This window comes from Hyla sarda, chromosome 4 (assembly GCF_029499605.1).
Source record: "Hyla sarda isolate aHylSar1 chromosome 4, aHylSar1.hap1, whole genome shotgun sequence".
Lineage (NCBI taxonomy): Eukaryota > Metazoa > Chordata > Amphibia > Anura > Hylidae > Hyla > Hyla sarda.
In genome coordinates this window covers 265,533,910-265,555,216 of record NC_079192.1, presented here as the reverse complement: position 1 = coordinate 265,555,216, position 21,307 = coordinate 265,533,910, and the positions used below count along the sequence as shown (strand labels likewise).

At 38.8% G+C, this 21,307-nt stretch overlaps 1 protein-coding gene across 1 annotated transcript in view; it reads left to right on the top strand.

Moving 5' to 3' along the window:
• The window catches only part of TRHDE (thyrotropin releasing hormone degrading enzyme), a 670,942-nt gene that overhangs the window by 420,454 nt on the left and 229,181 nt on the right, over positions 1–21,307 (top strand). The window contains exon 7 of the mRNA XM_056574110.1: positions 14,721–14,786. Within this exon, the coding sequence (XP_056430085.1) occupies positions 14,721–14,786 (66 nt within the window). The remainder of the gene's footprint in view (positions 1–14,720; positions 14,787–21,307) is intronic.

Sequence of the window (21,307 nt, the reverse complement as noted above, 5' to 3'; positions counted from 1 at the left end):
GGCCATTAATATACTTATATACGTTTATCATATCCCCCCTTAAACGTCTCTTCTCAAGACTAAACAATTGTAACTCCTTTTATTCCTGAAAACAATTGTGCTGTGTATCTTATTTCTGTAAATCTTTCACCAGCCACATCAATTCTGTTGCACCAAATCATAATGTTTTATTCTAAATTTCAGTATAATATTGATGGTGCAGATAATTACAAAAAAAATTGTGTGTACAGAAACCACCCAGTTATGTAATTTTACATCCTTAATAGACTCATCTTATAGTGTGCTAGTTTGGATACCACAAAAACTATTTTGAGTTACTGTGACAATATATTGGCATACTCTCTCCTTTGTGGTCACCCTTCTGGGTAAAGAAAACAATCTTGGCAAAACGCTAATTGCTTAGACAGACACATAAGGATGCTCTCTCCAGAAAGTGATATTGATCCTTAGAATAATTGATTAATTTGGTTCATAATTGCTGCTCTTAATGCAGTTAAAATGCTAAAAATATTGTGATCACTTTTGCAAGCCTTCAAAGTCATATTACCTCTTTACGGCATAGTTAGTTTTTTAATACAATATGATAAAATTGGACTTGATTAAGAATGAACCGTAGATCTAAAAGGAACATATTGTATACATATACAGACACAAACTATAGTAATACTTAAATTCAGGTATACTAACACAAGATATAAATAATGAAAATGATTCTCTTCCCTAAACAATGTCCTTGGAAATAAACAGAATTGTGCTCTAAAATACCCACTTTAGAGAGGTATTGCTGTAGTTTGATCACTTGTTATGGTTAAATGGGTACTCTTGTGTAAAACAGGTGGGGAACAAATGTTTCCAAATCAACTGGTGCCACAAAGTTAAACAGATTTGTAAATTACTTCTATTAAAAAATCTTAATCCTTCCAATACTTATCAACTGCTGTATGCTGCAGAGAAAGTTGTGTAGCTCTTTCCATTCTGACCACAGTGCTCTCTCTGACACCTCTGCCCATGTCAGGAACTGTCCAGAGTAGGAGCAAGTCCCCATAGCAAAGTTATCCTGCTCTGTACAGTTCCTGACCTGAACAGAGGTGTCAGCAGAGAGCACTGTGGTCAGAAAAAAATAAAAAAAGAATTACACAACTTCCTCTGGAGCATACAGTAGCTGGTATATACTGGAAGGATAAAGATTCTTACATAGAAGTAATTTACAAATCTAAAGAAAAGAAAAAAGTGTAAATGCAGCTCACTATTAATAAATATCACTAACCGAGGTCAACAGGGCATGCAACTATACCACAGTTGCAAATACTAGAAAATATGCATAGACAAATATTGCCCGGACCTTCCAAGGTAGTGTAATCAATTGGATATAGAATATGGATAACTGGGTCGTACTCCAATGATAATTCAAAATAATTTTTTATTTAAAATGTATTCTAATACAGTGCATTACTCCTCACAGGGCCCGTGTGAGAAGAACACATATAATAAATGTACAAATTCAGACCATCTTAAAACATACATATAATGAACAAATAATTAAAATATAGCACTGGCATATGAAATAGCTCTATATAGACATATTGATCTTATATCCTCGCAGTATTGGAATGATGCGATATATTTCTTAAGTGTCCTTTTATATATAACAGTTATATATCAAGTTAAATACTGTGTTACCGGTCCTGTGATGGAATGGATGATTTGGCTCTGACAGCTCTTGCTGAGACAATTGGAGTTGTTCCTGTGCCTAGATATAGGAACTGCAGTCGGCGGTCTCAGATGGTGCTGTGGCTTTAGCTCGCAGGGTCCAGATGTATCGCGTTGGTGGTCGTCACAGGCTGGTGGCGCTGGCAGGTATATTTGCCGGGAGACCGAGCGCTGGCATGCGCTTGTGATGTCGGTTTCCTCACCGCTGGACTTAGAAGAAGCCGGAGACCGCACGCTGAGTAGATGGAACTCGCCTCGTGTAGATGACATGTAACGTCAGCTGAGCCGGAGTTGGATAGGTAAAATCAGGACCGGACACTAGTCTGAATCGACTAATACGTAGAGAGTCCACAGTAAGTGATCAGCTTACTCCGTGGGTGATGGACACAGTTCATAAAGAGCACATGACTACTGAGGAAAAGGTCGTATTTGAGAACCCTGAAACGCGTCTAGTCTTTCTCACTGGCACATATGCTCTTTATGAACTGTGTCCATCACCCACGGAGTAAGCTGATCACTTACTTTGGACTCTCTACGTATTAGTCGATTCAGACTAGTGTCCGGTCCTGATTTTACCTGTCCAACTCCGGCTCAGCTGACGTCACACGCCATCTACACGAGGCGAGTTCCATCTACTCAGCGTGCGGTCTCCGGCTTCTTCTAAGTCCAGCGGTGAGGAAACCGACATCACAAGCGCATGCCAGCGCTCGGTCTCCCGGCAAATATACCATCGGTGCCTACCAGTGCCACCAGCCTGTGATGACCACCACCGCGATACATCTGGACCCTGCGAGCTAAAGCCACAGCACCATCTGAGACCGCCGACTGCAGTTCCTATATCTAGGCACAGGAACAATTCTAATTGCCTCAGCGAGAGCTGTCAGAGCCAAATCATCCATTCCATCACAGGACCGGTAACACAGTATTTAACTTGATATATAACTGTTATATATAAAAGGACACTTAAGAAATATATCGCATCATTCCAATACTGCAAGGATATAAGATCAATATGTCTATATAGAGCTATTTCATATGCCAGTGCTATATTTTAATTATTTGTTCATTATATGTATATTTTAAGATTGTCTGAATTTGTATATTTATTATATGTGTTCTTCTCACACAGGCCCTGTGAGGAGTAATGCACTGTATTAGAATACATTTTAAATAAAAAAATATCTTGAATTATCATTGGAGTACAACCCAGTTATCAATATTCTATATCCAATTGATTACACTACCTTGGAAGGTCCGGGCAATATTTTTCTACGCATAAGTTACAAATCTGTTTAACTTTCTGGCACCAGTTGGTTTAAAAAAGATTTTTTTTCTACCGGAGTACCCCTTTAACCCCTTGCCACAAAACGCCTTTTATAAACAGTGCTGCGGCACGGGAGGGTTATGAAGTGAGCTCAGGAGCTGAGCTTGCATCATACCCGCAGGGTCACGGCTGCTATCAGCAGTCAGGACCCATGGCTAATGCCAGACATCACCGTTAAGGCAGATGTCCAGCATTAACTCTCAAAGTCCAGCATTAACTCTCAAAGTTGATCATTGCATCTAAAGTGAAAGTGAAAACTTCCCGGCAGCTCAGTTGGCTGATCTGGACAATCGCGGTAACATTGCGATGTCCCGATTAGTTAGGACACATCAGAAGGGTGTCTTACCTGCCTCCTGTGCATCCGATCTGCGATTGATTGCTCCAAGCCTTAAAATCAGGCTTGAGCAATGAACTGCAGATAACACTGATCAATGCATTACAATGAAATGGCATTGATCAGTGTATTGAATCAATGTACTGCATGCTATAGTCCCCTATGGGGGCTATAGTCCCCTATGAGGGCTATAACATTGCAAAAAAAAAGTGAAAAAAAAGTTAATAAAAATGATTTAACCCTTTCCCTAATAAAAGTTTGAATACCCCCCTTTTCCCATAAAAAACTGTGTAAATAAAAATAAACATGTGGTATTGCCGCATGCTTAAATGTCTGAACTATATCATTAATTAAACCGCGCGGTCAATGGCGTATGCGCAAACAAATTTCAAAGTCCAAAATAGCATATTTTGGTCACTTTTTATACAATAAAAAAGTGAATAAAAAGCGATCAAAAAACAAGGATGGTATCGATAAAAACTCTAGAACATGACGCAAAACATTAGCCTTCATACCGCCCTATATGTGGAAAACTAAAAAAGTTATAGGGGTCAGAAGAGGACAATTATAAACGTATAAATTTTCCTGCCTGTAATTTTTTCAAAAGTAATACAAAATCAAACCTATATAAGTAGGGTATCATCTTAATCATATGGACCTACAGAATAAAGATAAGGTGTAATTTTTACCGAAAAAAATGTACTGCGTAGAAACGGAAGCCCTCAAATGTTACAAAATGGCGTCTTTTCTTCCATTTTGTCACACAATTATTATTTTTTCCCTTTCACCGTAGATTTTTGGATAAAATGACTAATGTCATTATAAAGTAGAATTGGTGGTGCAAAAAAATAAGCCATCATATGGATTTTAAGGTGTAAAATTAAAAGGGTTATGATTCTTAAAAGGTAAGGAGGAAAAAACGAAAGTGCAAAAACAGAAAAACACTATGTCCTTAAGGGGTTAAGTATGGTTCAGAGCTCAGCCTGCTAAAGTGTTTGCAATGAAAGAATTTTGTTAACACTAAAGTTAGTTATACCAAACAGAATTGTCTGTAGGGATTAATGTTAGTTAAAGAGGCTGCGCTGCAATGACTTTGCAGTCAATTGAGAAAGATGAGAATATGAACACTGTCTACCACGTACTATAATTTGACAGAATGAAGACTCATTAAATAATAGAAGCTGACAGAGCGTATACAGTACTGTACAAGAAACTTGTAATTTTGCTGTAATTGTTCTCATTATTATAATATAATATGATAAGGTGTGGTACTGTACATGTTAAACAATGTGCTGCAAATCTTCCAGAAAACAGACTTAAAAAAGCCAAGTTGACATATGTAAAGAAGACAGTAAATAACAAACAAAAAGCAAAAAAATAATGGAAAATTATGAGTGTTTTCCCGCCAGGGTACAGAGCCTTTGTCAGTGTTTCCCATCCAGAGTTCCTCCAGCTATTTAAAACTACAACTCCTAGCATGTCCGGACAGCCTTTGACTGTCTGGGCATGCAAGGAGTTGTAGTTTTGTATTAGCTGGAGGAAACCTGAGTGGGAAACACTAACATAGCTGTGTATAAGTATACATAGAGAAGAATGGATTTACAGTAGACTGCAATATTTGAGGGGAGGGGGGTGTTACAGAAGAACTGTCTGTGTGTCTTTCAATTTTTTAAAGCTGAGGGGGAGGGGTTAAGTAGGTTATTGTGATTGTAAGCACCATCCTTTCGCAAGTCACAGTAAGCTGCTAACATTTCCATATCACAATTCGATGTTAACATTTATTAATAATTATCATTACAATTAAAGGAAGACAGTCATCCTATTCACCCACACTAAACCCAATACACTGGGTTATAGTGTGAGTGAACAGGAGATCGATGCAGGGTCTCTGACTAAGATACGTACCTGCAGCACGGAGCGGTGTCCCTCTGAAGGTCTGCTTCTTTCTTCAGTGAATTGCGCACTGGAGGTGGGCCCGTGGGGTAAATTTGAATATTCACAGGCACTGGTCACTTGAGTGCTTGCACCTATTGAGATTTCTCATGGCCCGCCTCCTTTGAGCAATTTCACAGCAGACCTTCAGAGGAACACCGCTCCAGGGCTGCAGATATATATCTTAGTCAGAGACCCTGCATCAGTCTCCTGGTCACCCACACTATAAACCAGTGTATTGTGTTTAGAGTGGGTGAACAGGATGACCGTTTTCCTTTAAGTTGTCAGTATTAAAAAATTTTTGGGATATCTATGATTTTTTTAAAACAGTTTTGAAAAAAAAAAGAAGAAAACTCAGGTAGCCAATAGAGATGAGCGAATTTACAGTAAATTTGATTTGTCACAAACTTCTCGGCTCGGCAGTTGATAGCTTATCCTGCATTAATAAGTTCAGCTTTCAGGTGCTCCCGTGGGCTGGAAAAGGTGGATACAGTCCTAGGAGACTCTTTCCTAGGACTGTATCCACCTTTTCCAGCCCTCCGGAGCACCTGAAAGCTGAACTAATGTATGCAGGATAAGTCATCAACTGCCGAGCCGAGAAGTTCGCTCATCTCTAGTAGCCAACTTTGGTTGTTGTCAACAAAAAACATAAGAGATTCCTTATGTGTTCTAAAAGGAGAAAGCAGGTCAGAAATGAAGCCAAGGGCATTCACAGAGGTCTTGTGAAATCTATGCCGTGATGCGTCAGAGCTGTTTTGGTGACATGCAGCAGACCAGCTGGTTTTAATGTCATAGCTGATCAATGAATATACACTGACATGTGATACATGCATGTGTATATACATTGACTTTATAAATGAACATGTTCTTATACTTGTATAAGTGTCTGTCCTTGAACAGGTTTTCTGCTGTCCTCCTTGACAAGTGAAGTATATGAAGTATGTTCATGTATAGTGTATACTGATAACAAAATAGCTAAACTACAGTAACATGACTGTGGATTTTCTTTAAGGATTAGAAGAAACAGTCATGGGGCCCCTCCCTGTTTCTAGTACCAGTAATTGTCAACAGTGCCAGTACATGTGACAACATAGCAATTGCTGGACACTGTAAATTCCCTCTATACTCTATGGGAGACATTTATTAAGGTATTAAGAGCCTTTTTTTTCTTTTTGCTTATTCCAGATGCACAAAAAGTCACACATGCAACTAAGCATTTTTTTGTGTGAATTGTGTGGGTAAGCAAAAAGTGGCAAACAGCCTTACCTAAGCAATTTTCAGCTTTCCCTTTGCAGTGGTCAGGTATTTCTGAAGTGTGTATGTCGCAGGTAGGCAAAAAATAGTCTGAAGTCTACTCCAGGTCTGACCTGAAGTACAAAACTCCCAATCGTGAGCAAATCTAAAAAGTCCCAAAAAAGTCTCACAAAAGTCTCAACTGCGACTTTTGTGTTTTCCTTATGAGCTCCAAATTAATCAACTCCCTGTGATAGTATGATAAATATGTAGCATATAAGCAAAACTAAAGAAAAAAAAAAACAACAACAATGGCTTCAGAACTTGCTTACCAAAGCAACAGTGATAAATGTTCCCCTATATGTGTTAACCCCTTAAGGCATATGGACGTTTATGAACGTCCATAAGCTTCTCCTGATGTATGACGTGCGCCCAGCAGGTGAGCACGCATCATACCCGGTGGGTCCTGGTTGCTATAAGCAACCAGGACCCGTGGCTAATGCCGGACATCAGCTCCATCGGCTTCTAGGACTTCTAAGGGGGCTATGACATTGCAAAAAAAAGTGAAAAAAAAAGTTAATAAAGATCATTTAACCCCTTCCCTAATAAAAGTTTGAATCAACCCCCTTTTCCCAATAAAAAAAAAACAAAACTGTGTAAATAAAAATAAACATATGTGGTATCGCCACGTGCGTATATCGTTAATTAAACCGCATCGTCAGTGGCGTACACGCCAAAAAATTCCAAAGTCCAAAATAGCGTATTTTTGGTCACTTTTTATACCATGAAAAAAATTCATAAAAAGCGATCAAAAAGTCTGATCAAAACAAAAATGGTACGGATAAAAACTTCAGATCAAAATGAGTCCTCATACCACCTCATACATGGAGAAATAAAAAAGAATAGGACAATTTAAAACGTATACTTTCCTGCATGTAGTTATGATTTTTTTTCAGAAGTAATACAAAATCAAACCTATATAAGTAGGGTATCATTTTAACCATATGGACCTACAGAATAAAGATAGTGTGTCAATTTTACCGAAGAATGTACTCCGTAGAAACGCAAGCCCCCAAAATTTACAAAATGGCATTTTTTCTTCCATTTTGTCGCACAATGATTTTTTTTCCATTTCGCTGTAAATTTTGGGGTAAAATGACTGATGTCATTACAAAGTAGAATTGTTGGCGCAAAAAATAAGCCATCATATGGATTTTTAGGTGCAAAATTGAAAGTGTTAATATTTTTAGAAGGTGATAAAGAAAAAACGAAAATGCTAAAACTGAAAAACCCTCTGTCTTTAAGGGATTCAATCTCTTGGTAAATAATATAATCTGAGAAATTATTTTGCATTGTACCATACAGTGCATCATATTCGGGGAGTAATCCATTACATTTCCTAAATGCTGGGTCCAACATCCTACTGATATCATCCCAATATCCCTCTCCCACCTTCCCTTCATGGCATCTTGTATTTTTAAGGAGGTTTCCTTCCCTAAGATTTTACAGAACATTCAAAGGGTTTCATTGGGGGATTGGTCCCCTTATAAACTCTATTAACCCATGTGACTGCAAAGTGCAGTAATCTATTTTAATTGCTTCTATGGCTGCTTTCACACTATACTTTTTCTCCGTTAAAAAATCCGCTATAAACTTCCGCTAGAAAACCCTTAAACGGCCGTTACAAAATCTCGTTCATGTCTATGGGATTTTTTGAATATCCGTTATCACCCATTATAGCCCGTCATGAATAACGAACGTTATTTGTGATGGAAAAAAAAACATCACCTGCACAAATTTATCTTTCTTCAAAAATAACGTTGCAATGACGGCTGTTAAAATTTTAACATTGAAGTCAATGGCAAATTATAATATCCGTTATTACTTCTGAGCATGCTCAGAAGAGGTGACATCGGCAGACTCCTGCAGTGCTGAGGGACTACTACTACTCCCATCATGGAACAGACTCATTTCCATGATGGGAGTAGTAGTTGTCCCAGCTGTGACAGTCTGCCGGTGGCTGGGAAGGCTACATTAGCGATTGTACTACTACCCTCATCATGGAACAGAGTCTGTTCCATGTTGGGAGTAGTAGCACAAGGGATAAGGGATTGATCGCACCAGGTCTCACTTCTGAGAATCGATGCGATCAGCAGTTATAAAGCAGGGGAGCTGACGGCATGCTACGCTCCCCTGCGATGTATATACTTTCATTTTGAAATCCCCCGCCGGGAGCTTTGCATGGCCGGCTCCAAGGAGCCATTCAGGGCTCCCGGCTGGGTTATTAAACTACTACTTTAACCCCCAAATGTATGCCCCATGCATATTTATAATATTTAATTGGCCCCAGTGTGCTTATCCTTATTCTACCCCCTTACCCCCAGTGTCCTTATTTCCCCTCCCGCTGCCTGATTCTCATAGTTTAAAAACCTGCTGCTTCTTGAAACCATGAGTGCCTCCTCACTTCTCTTGTCCCTACTTTGTAATATTAATAAATACCCCTTTATTTTGCAGTTCCTTACACCCCTTGCCCCCTCACATAAAAAAGGGGGTCCTCTTTATCTGTCCCTCTCTTCACCCTCCCCAAAATAACCTTCTACCCTCCTCATAGAATTGTACCATTCAATGCAGTTAGGACTTCTAGGGGATATCCATTTCTTGACAATCATCAAACTAGCATAAAACTGCATTCTTAAAGGGGTATTCCAGGATTTATTTTTTATTTGACTATGCTACAGGGGCTGTAAAGTTAGTGTAGTTCATAATATAGTGTCTGTACCTATGTGTGACGGTTTTCTCACAATTCTTCTGTGATTTTCACCCCACTATTTATTTTTACCAGCATACAAAATGACTGTTGTCTCAGATTTTTCCCAGCTTGCAATGCGGCCAAGACCTGACTCACTAGTCAGCTGATGACAGCGGGACTAGGGAGCCTCTCTGCTTCAATGGGTGGAGGGATCAATCTGCAACTTATGCAACAGCTGTAGGCACCCTGATTGAAAACCACAGGTCTTTTGTTTCAATGGGTGGGGTGGCTGATGTGTGAAAGGGAGGAAAACGGCATTGTGGGATTTGTAGTCAAAAAAACATATGTCAAGCTGGTAATACAAGTTCACAAAAAGCTAACCACATTGTTATGGTAATCTCATGACATAGCCATTTAGCCCCAAGACAAGCGCAGATCCTTCCTAAGCATGTCCATTACTGCCTGCCAGGTACGTACTAAAATCACCTTATGGTGGATAACCCCTTTAACCCCTTAAGGATGCAGGATGTAAATGTACGTCCTGGTGCGGTGGTACTTAACGCACCAGGACGTACATTTACGTCCTAAGCATAACCGCGGGCATCGCAGCGATGCCCGTGTCATGCGCGGCTGATCCCGGCTGCTGATCGCAGCCAGGGACCCGCCGGCAATGGCCGACGCCCGCGATCTCGCGGGCGTCCGCCATTAACCCCTCAGGTGCCGGGATCAATACAGATCCCAGCATCTGCGGCAGTGCGCGATTTAAATGAACGATCGGATCGCCCGCAGCGCTGCTGCGGGGATCCGATCATTCATAACGCCGCACGGAGGTCCCCTCTCCTTCCTCCGTGCGGCTCCCGGCGTCTCCTGCTCTGGTCTGTGATCGAGCAGACCAGAGCAGAAGATCGACGATAATACTTATCTGTTCTATGTCCTATACATAGAACAGATCAGTATTAGCAATCATGGTATTGCTATGAATAGTCCCCTATGGGGACTATTTAAGTGTAAAAAAAAATGTAAAAAAATGTAAAAGTAAAAGTAAAAAAAAAGTGAAAAATCCCCTCCCCCAATAAAAAAGTAAAACGTCCGTTTTTTCCTATTTTACCCCCAAAAAGCGTAAACATTTTTTTTTATAGACATATTTGGTATCGCCGCGTGCGTAAATGTCCTAACTATTAAAATAAAATGTTAATGATCCCGTACGGTTAACGGCGTGAACGGAAAAAAAAAAAAGTCCAAAATTCCTACTTTTTTAATACATTTTATTTAAAAAAAAATTATAAAAAATGTATTAAAAGTTTTTTATATGCAAATTTGGTATAAAAAAAAGTACAGATCATGGAGCAAAAAATGAGCCCCCATACCGCCACTTATACGAAAAAATAAAAAAGTTATAGGTCATCAAAATAAAGGGATTATAAACGTACTAATTTGGTTAAAAAGTTTGTGATTTTTTTTAAGCGCAACAATAATATAAAAGTATGTAATAATGGGTATCATTTTAATCGTATTGACCTTCAGAATAAAGAACACATGTCATTTTTACCATAAATTGTACGGCGTGAAAACGAAACCTTCCAAAATTAGCAAAATTGCGGTTTTCGTTTTAATTTCCCCACAAAAATAGTGTTTTATGGTTGCGCCATACATTTTATGATATAATGAGTTATGTCATTACAAAGGAAAACTGGTCGCGCAAAAAACAAGCCCTCATACTAGTCTGTGGATGAAAACATAAAAGAGTTATGATTTTTAGAAGGCGAGGAGGAAAAAATGAAAACGTAAAAATTAAATTGTCTGAGTCCTTAAGGGCCAAAATGGGCTGAGTCCTTAAGGGGTTAAGCAACTTCTTTTATTTTTTTATTTTTTTTGCTGGCTATTAAATTTGAATCATGTCCCAAAATTGCCACCTCAGGGCAAAATTTCATGCATACACCCGTTATTTCCTTAATTTTACCATATACTTCTCTCCAATAACTAACAATCTCTGAACAATTCCAAAAAATATGTAACTGATCTGCCTTCTCTATGTTGCATCTATTACAATTGCTTTTTCTTCTTATATCTATCCTTTCCAAAAAATAAGGCGTATAGTAAAGTCTATACACAATATTGAATTGCGTGATCCTATAGTTAAAATTTGGGGAAACCATATTCATATTTTTATGTACATTATCCCACTTTATTTCCCTTATTGGCTCAATTTCTACCTGTCATTGTTGGAAGCTTTTCTGATCTCATTTATTTTTAGTTCACATGGCCAAAGTTTTATACACATATGAAGTATGTCTTTTTTTTTAATTTTCCCTCTCATTATTTTAACCACTATCTCAGAATATGTTGAATATATAGCTCCTCCTCTGCTTATGAATTTGAGAAAAGCTCCCTTAATACTAGTATATTCCAACCAACCACCCTCCTTTAATTTAAATTCTTCTTTTTATACTGTCCAGCTCTTAAACTTGCCCATCTCCCAAACATCCTTTATCCTCAAACCTCCCTTAACTCTAAATGAGCTTACATTTCCCAATACACTACTTTCTTAAATGTTTAAGTTATCCAACAATAATGCCTCATCCATAATCCCTTTTATCTCCAATTCTTTCCTAAGAAACTTCCATGTTTTAATCAAACTTTTAACCATCGGAACGTTCCTCCATTTCCCCTCCTCTAGCTTCCCTGATTCCAATAATTGAAAAATGTCCATAGGCATCCCACCATTATTAGATAATAGGAATTCAAAAAACATTTTTTTTTTTTAATTCTATCAAAAAATAAATTTGTCCCACCAGAAAATACCTATATATGTCCGGAAGATCGAGTCCCCAATTCTCCTTCGTTTGACTTAAAAATTCCAATTTAATTCTTGTTCTTTTCCTACCCCATATCAACGAGTTGAAAATTGAGAACAATTTTTAAACAGTTTTGTCTCACACCAAATCGGTGCTGATCTGAACACATAGAAAATCTTCTCCATCAGCACTGACTTAATTAATATTATCTTTTTTGCTTTTGATAAGTTTAAATCATTCCATATTTTCACTTTCTTTTCCATTTCCTTAATTAATTTTAATGTATTTATCTGATGATAATTCCCTATTTGCTTGATTAATGTAGTCCTAAATATTTAAAATTGTCTCCCTTATTTATTACCCTTAATCCAAATGTCTGCACTATACTATCTTCTCCCAGAGGCATGATTATAGATTTTGGCCAATTAATTGCCAGTCCAGAAAATCTACCATAATTATTTATAATTTCCATCACTCTTGACAAAAATTTATTATGGTCCTCCAAGAATAATAAGATATCTTCTGCATACATTGTAATCTCCCCCCTGCTCCAAATCTCTTTATTAAAGCATCTTGCCTTATCTTACCCGCCAATGGTTCTATGACCATTGCAAAAAGCGGGGGGGGGGGGGGGGGGAGAGGGGACAACCCTGTCTAATACCTCTCCAGTATCCTTTCGAACTCCTGTCATCCAGAACTATCTTCCCCCTAGCTTCTGAGTACATCATCTTAATTGTTTTAATCAAATCTCTTCCCAGTCAATATTTTCCTAATACACCCCTGAGAAAAGAACACTCCACCCTGTCAAATGCTTTCACAGGGTCCAAAGACAGGATGGAGAGGGATTCCCCCCCCCCCTCGCTCAACTGAATGTTCGTGAGTACTCCATGGATATTGTGTTTTGTTGTTCTTCCGGGTATAAACCCACACTGATCCTTATTTACCAATCCTTGATATTATTTTCTGTATTCTATTAGCCAAGGCCTTTGCTATTATTTTAATATCAGTATTCAAAAATGATATTAGTGTATACGAGTCTATTTCCTCCTCTTTTCTGCCCCCTTTTAACAATAACATTATATTGGCCCCACTCATTGAGCTTGGCAATACCCCAGTTCTCAAAGAGCTATTTATAACTCTCACCAATGCTGGTATAATAATCTCCCCAAATCTTCTCAAATCTTTTTTAGGGCCTCATATAGCTCACTGACCGTTAATGGACTGTTGAGTGTCTCTTGTTTCTCCTTCGGAACTGTGGGCAGTTCAATTCTGTCTAAATACTCTTCCAATTCTTCCTGATTGAATTCGGATTCTGATCTGTATAATAATTCAAAATAACGTTAAAATTTCTGAATAATATCCTTGATATTACTTTTTATTTCCCCTTTCTTATTTTTCCTAGCATGGATCCTTGTATTCCCTTGTTGATTGTTGATTAATGCCAATAATCTTTTGTTAGGTTTCCCTGTTTCCATAAATCTTTGTTGCTCTTTAAAGTTAGCTGTTTTCCTACTTTTCTCCTTTAGGTAGATTTCTAACTTTTCTTCATTTTTTTCCCCCATTTTTTCTCTATTTTCATCTGTTTTATCTATTACAAATTTTTCCTCCACTTTTTTTTTTTTTTTTTTTTTTTGCTACTTCCATCATTTTTTTTAACTATTTTATTAAATTCTCTTTTCTTTATTTCAATCACATGCATTAACTCCTCCCTTGCATTAAGGGGTGGGGCATGATGTCATGAGGAGACGAGGCCGTGACATCACAAACTGCCAATCCCCTGTATTGTGAGTCATCAAGCACGGAGCAAACTTCCGTACCATGCTGCAGATGACTACATGCTGCAGGAGAGATTGTGGGGGTCCCCAGCGGTGGGACCCACGCAATCAGACATCTTATCCCTTATCCTTGTATAGGGGATTAGATGTCTAGGGGCGGAGTACCCCTTTAAAGCATGTGGCTAATTCTGTACATCACTGATCAGACTGAAGCCTGGCATTAACTCTTTAGACGTCACAATCAAAGTTGATTGCAGCATCAAAAATGCTGAAAACCAAGTGCATTTAGCTCAGTGGAGGTTATCGGGATGCTCATGTCAGAGGACAGGCGAAGGGTCCTTACCTGTCTCCTTCCTGGCAGATCAGTGCAAAATCCTCATACGTGTCTTTAGGTAGACATTGATAGTGAAACCCTTTCCCCCCCCCCCCAAAAAAAAAACAAAAAAAAAAACAAAGTTGCTCCATTCCTTCAATGTGTAAAATGTAAATATCTCCTGTAAAAATATTTTGTATTTGATTTAGTTTCCTGTCATTTGGGTAACCTTATTCAGTAAGAGCATTACTTCCACTAGTCTTAAGAAGCAGATATATCTTTATAAAGCTAGACTTAAATTATATATATATATATATATATATATATATATATATATATATAAGCAATACGATGAAAAAGTAACACTAACCCAACAACATGTATGCCACACACAGCAGTGCTGTACACAAATATGGCCACATGGTGCAACATTGAAGGTGATCTATTGAATATATTATTTGGAATTCAGCCAGTTCTGTTTGCATTTTTATTAGACAATGGACTTGAATTATCATCACTGGGTCTGAAATACTAACTGATCTATTTTATCCACAGGGAGCAGCTTTAATTCGAATGCTGGCTAATTTTATGGGCCATAAAGTATTTCAGAAAGGACTGCAAGTAAGTTAAATATTTCTTATCAATGTAGCTCACTGTATCTAATTGTACTGATTTATTTTTATGGTTTCAATGCTATATTAAAAGTACAGTACTTGTATAAGCCACGACTTTAAAGAATGGAATTCATAAGAATGTATGAGGCTATGAACAAGACAGAGGACAACTATGGGGAGCTTTAAAATTTGTGCTATTATTACTATGTAAAAAAAAATGGAGGGAGGTATTTTGTTACCAAAAGTATTGTAGGGATAAAAGGGAGACAACAAGAAAAGGCTATCTATTTTTAATGGAAAGACACTTTCCATTAAACAGAAAATTTTTAAACAAACCTTAACAACAAAATGTTGAAAATGTTTTAGTGTTTTGTATATCCCCCCCCTCTGAGATTATTACAGTTTATTACTGACTTAAGTTCAGTTATTGGAAATCTGAAGGAATATAATTGCATATTTATTTTTATAAAGCTCTGATGTTTAGTCTTGGAGCTTGGGTGCCTTTATTGCTTCTCATGATCTAAGTAATCTCACACATATTTGACCCCTTAAGGACTCAGCCCATTTTGACCATAAGGACACAGCCAATTTTACTTTTGCGTTTTTGTTTTTTCCTCCTCGCCTGTTAAAATCCATAACTCTTTTATATTTCCATTCACAGACCCATAAGGGCTTGTTTTTTGCGTGACCAGTTGCACTTTGTAAGGACATCACTAATTTTACCATAAAATGAATGGTAAAGCCAAAAAATATTTTTTGTGAAAGGGAATTTAAACAAAAATCATAATTGTGCAAATTTGGGGCGTCTCGTTTTCACACTGTACACTTTACGGTAAAAATTACATGTTTTCTTTATTCTCTGGGTCAATGTGATTAAAACTATATCCATGGTTACATACATTTCTATTATTGTACTGCTTTTAAAAAATCTCAAACTTTTTTCATAAAAATCAGTACGTTTAAAATTGCCCTATTTTGACCACCTCTAACTCTCTTATTTTTCCGTATTCAGGGATCTGTGAGGGCAAATTTTTTGCGCCATGATCTGTAGTTTGTTTTAGTACCACATTTGAGCATATGTGACTTTTTGATCGCTTTTTATTAAAAAAAAATATTGCAGTTTGATGCTACAAAAAACAGATTTTTTTTAACATTTATGCTGTTTGCCGTAGGAGATCATTAACATTATCTATTTATAGTTCAAACATTTACGCATGCGCCGATACCAAATATGTTTATTATTTATCTTTTTCTATGCTTTTGTGTATTAATATGTATTAGCCCTGGGTCCCAGCTTCAGATACATGCCGGGACCGAACCGATATGACCCGATCGCGGGAGCTGGCCAAGGACGTAAATATATGTCCTTGGTCGTTAAAGGGGTACTCCGGTGAAAATCTTTTTTCAGATGCATAGCAGATGAATGCTAAGGTCAGCAGGGTGGCTCAGTGGTTAGCACTGCTGCCTTGCAGTGCTGGGGACTTGGGTTCAAATCCCACTAAGGACAACAATAAATAAAGCGTTATTATTATTATAATAACGTCAGCAGAGAGAACCGTGCTTGTGATGTCATCAGAGAGCATTCCAAAAAGAAAAGAATTTCCTCTGTAGTATTTAGCAGCTAATAAGTACAGAAAGGATTAAGATTTTTTACAAGTAATTTACAAATATGTTTAACTTTCTGCCACCGGTTGATTTAAAAGAAAAAAAGGTTTTCACCGGAGTACCCCTTTAAGGGGTTAAAACCAATATTTTTTTGTAAAAATAAAAAATACATTTAATAAAAAAATGATATAATCTGTGGTCACAGAACCAACATTTGCGATAATATTGCCAATAGAAGTAGCGCAGTTAAGCTGCAGGGCTAACACCTTCATTGATATGGACAGACAGTCTTGCAGCTCTAGGGTTCCCATTGGTGAGATAATAGTATCGCTGATGATCTTGCTGAAAGCTGCAGGGAGAACTACCCCGGCCTGCAGCGTCTTAACCAGTGCCTCCCACTTAAGTTTTACTAAGTTTGCGTAACAGTAAATTACGTCACTACTGGTGATGTGTAGAGCCAAAAAAAACTCCAATGCATTTCGGAAGAGATTACACTTTCCTTCATCAGGGATCTCTTAGAGCAGCAAGATCGTCAATATTGAAGAAGGTTTTAGCACTGCAGCTTAACTGCAACACTTATTTCGGCGATATTATCACAAATGTTAGATCTGTGACCACATTCGGTATTACTATCTGGACAACGATCCCTCCATTATATATTGCATCACCACACACTTATTAAGAGTGGGCACGTATTACTCAGTGGTGCAATACTGCTAGCACATGTATGTGTTAAATAACAATTATTCTTCTTTCTACTGTACTATCTTTCGTTGTTTTTTTTTTTTTTTTGGTTTAGGTGTTGTTTTTGTAGACATCAAAATGATGCAGGTCGGGTGTTTCAATTTCCATACAGCATTTTAAAGGGGTATTCCAGGAAAAACATTTTTTTATTTACATCAACTGGCTTCAGAAAGTTAAACAGATTTGTAAATTAAAATAAATATATAAGGGTCCCATTCACCTTTAGACTTATACCAGAAAAACTGATACATGACGGTAATAAAATAAAATAAAATAAGATTAGAACTGTGCTTCAGATTTATGATGAAAATAAATTGTTTTTATTCATAGATATCAATATAAAATACCACTAATATAATATCTTGATCATGACAATCATAGTAAAATATAAGCAATCATTCCTTACACAGGGCCCTTGTGTGGAGAGAAACAATTGCAATAATAAAATATATATGGTTTTAAAAAAATATGTAAAATATTGTGATACCGCAGATAAGTCTTAGATCCAGTGATCCAGCATAAAGGTGATGCAGTTAGGCAAGTTAAGTATGTATCCAAGTCCGCTTTTATATAAATTTGTCCAGCATATATTTACCGGCTTATGGCAATAGACGTGCCGAGCTTTGGAGCTGTGGTTCCTGGTCTTCCTATAGAGGCTGATGTGCGCTGGCGTGCGCACCGGACACGGAGGTAGATGATCAAACTCCGATGGTGAAGACAGACCTCCACGAGGTCTGTCTTCACCATCGAGAATTCCTCCATGAGGTCTGTCTTCACCATCGGAGTTTGATCATCTACCTCCGTGTCCGGCGGCATTGCTAGGTCTGCGACTAGCGGACCAGCCGCCGGTGTGCATGCCAGCGCATATGAGCCTCTATAGGAACACCAGGAACCACAGCTCCAAAGCTCGGCACGTCTATTGCCATAAGCCGGTAAATATATGCTGCACAAATTTATCAGTTTTTCTGGTATTAGTCTAGAGGTGAATGGGACCCTTATATATTTATTTTACCTAATCACCTTGTACTTTGCGGTGTAAGTACTATCCATTCATACCTCGACTACTTTTTTGTGAGCTGCACTTCCATTTATATTTTTCTATAGATTTGTAAATTACTTCTATGAAAAAATCTTAATCCTTCCAATAATTATCAGCAGCTGAAGTTGAGAAGTTCTTTTCTGTCTGGCAACAGTGCTCTCTGCTGACATCTCTGCTTGTCTCGGGAACTGCACAGAGTAGAACAGGTTTGCTATGGGGATTTGCTTCTACTCTGGACAGTTCCCGAGACCCGTGTATTAGAGAGCACTTAGAAATGAACAACTCAACTTCAGCAGCTCATAAGTACTGAAAGGATTAATGTTTTTTAATAGAAGTAACTTACAAATCTGTTTAACTTTCTGGAGCCAGTTGATATGTATAAAAAAGTTTTTTTCCTGGAATACCCCTTTAAGTCACTTTCAGTGCTATTGCTTTCTAGTAATCTTTTTATCATGAATTGATGGTCACACTGGTCCACCTTACACATTTAGAATTCAGCTGCAGTGAGGGCAACATCCATAATAATAATAATATCAAATATATATATATATATATATATATATATATATATATATATATTAAGAAATAATTGCAGCACAGCTCTGTTCCAATGCAAGATGGGTGCCAGCGTCCAAACCTGATCAGGGTCCCTTATAGATAAAAAATTCCAATGGCGCAGCACTCCAGTAAAAAACGGTGCATTTATTCACACATATCTCAATACAGCGCAATGTTTTAGCTCCTATGGAGCCATTATCAAGCCTAGTGATACATACAGCTTCAGGGGTATTTATACCCAAACCATGAAGTGAGCGACATCCAGCTGACCGAGTATCGCGGGATGTCGCTCACATCATCAGCCATGTGACTATTGTTTACATGTACATGCGCAGTGGAATACACCCCACGCTACTGACGCCATGATGGGTCAACGGAGAGGGTAGGATTGCGTTACCACCTCCTTTATCTAATATTGTAATTTGTACACAGATGAAGTTCTGTTATTAATTAGAATGTATTAAGATCATAAATGTCTGTATATTGCCTATGGAATGATTTTTTTCAAGCTGATTCACTTTTTCACATGTGGGTACTCACAATGCACTTTATGGTATATAATGCAAAGATTGCACAATATTTTTTATATGAATTTTTATGAACTTCTATGTAATTGTTGATTGATTATAATTTGATGCACTTGTGACACTTTGATTATTGTTATCACTTGGTTTGGGTATAAATACCCCTGAAGCTGTATGTATCACTAGGCTTGATAATGGCTCCATATGAGCTGAAATGTTGCGCTGTATTGAGAAACCGTATATACTCGAGTATAAGCCGAGTTTTTCAGCACGATTTTTCGTGCTGAAAACACCCCCCTCGGCTTATACTTGAGTGAACTCTCCACCCGCAGTGGTCTTCAACCTGCGGACCTCCAGAGGTTTCAAAACTACAACTCCCAGCAAGCCCGGGCAGCCATCGGCTGTCCGGGCTTGCTGGGAGTTGTAGTTTTGAAACCTCCGGAGGTCCGCAGGTTGAAGACCACTGTGGCCTTCGACATCATCCTGCCCCCTCTCACCCCCTTTAGTTCTGTACAGTACTCGCCTCCGCTCGGCGCTGGTCCGGTGCTGCAGGACTGTCCGGAGAGGAGGTCGTCCGGTGGGATAGTGGTTCCGGGCTGCTATCTTCACCGGGGAGGCCTCTTCTAAGCGCTTCGGGCCCGGCCCCAGAATAGTCACGTTGCCTTGACGACAACGCAGAGGTACGTTCATTACCAACATACTTCTGCGTCATCGTCCAGGCAACACCTCTATTCTGGGCCCGCAGCGCGGAGAAGAGGCGCCCCCAGTGAAGATAGCAGCCCGGAACCACTATCCCACCGGACGACCTCCTCAACGGACAGTCCTGCAGCACCGGACCAGCGCCGAGCGGAGGTGAGTACTGTACAGAACTAAAGGGGGTGAGAGGGGGCTGGTTGATGTCGAAGGCCGCAGTGGTCTTCAACCTGCGGACCTCCGGAGGTTTCAAAACTACAACTCCCAGCAAGTCCGGACAGCCGATGGCTGCCCGGGCTTGCTGGGAGTTGTAGTTTTGAAACCTCTGGAGGTCCGCAGGTTGAAAACCACTGAGGGAGGATGATGACAAGAGGATGATGAAGGGGGGTGGGGATGATGAAGGGGGGTGGGGATGATGACAAGGGGATGATGAAGAGGGGGGGTGTGGGATGATTACAAGGGGATGATGAAGGGGGGTGTGTGGGATGATTACAAGGGGATGATGAAGGGGGGTGGGGATGATGACAAGGGGATGATGAAGGGGGTGTGTGGGATGATGACAAGGGGATGATGAAGGGGGGGTGTGGGATGATTACAAGGGGATGATGAAGGGGGGTGGGGATGATGACAAGGGGATGATGAAGGGGGGGTGTGGGATGATGACAAGGGGATGATGACAGGTGATGATGATGAGGGTCTGGATGATGACAGGCGGTGATGATGATGAGGATGTTAATGACGGGGGTCTGGATGATGACAGGGGGGGATGATGTATTTCCCACCCTAGAATTATACTCGAGTCAATAACTTTTCCTGGGATTTTGGGTTGAAATTAGGGGCCTCGGCTTATACTCGGGTCGGCTTATACTCGAGTATGTACGGTATGTGTGAATAAATGCACCTTTTTTACTGGAGTGTTGGGCCATTGGAATTTATATATATATATATATATATATATATATATATATATATATATATATATATATATATATATATATATATATATATATATATATTCTGGTGCATTGTACAATTTTTCTTAGCCAAATCCCCTTTTCTTAAAGTTTAAAAACTGTCATGAAAAAGGCAAAAAGTATCTAAAATATTATGATAATGGATCAAAGCATTTTGGCGAAAACATCTCCCCAGTACATGTTTAACTCCTTAATGATGCAGGACGTATATTTACGTCTTTCTCCGGCTCCCGCGGTGCCCCTCGTCATATTGGGTCGGTCCCGGCGGCCATCAACAGCCGGGACCCGCGGCTAATACAGGACATCATCGATCGCAGCTGGGATATATGGGGGCTAAAACACTGCAAAAAAAGTGAAAGAAAAGTATATATAAATGTGATTTAACCCCTTC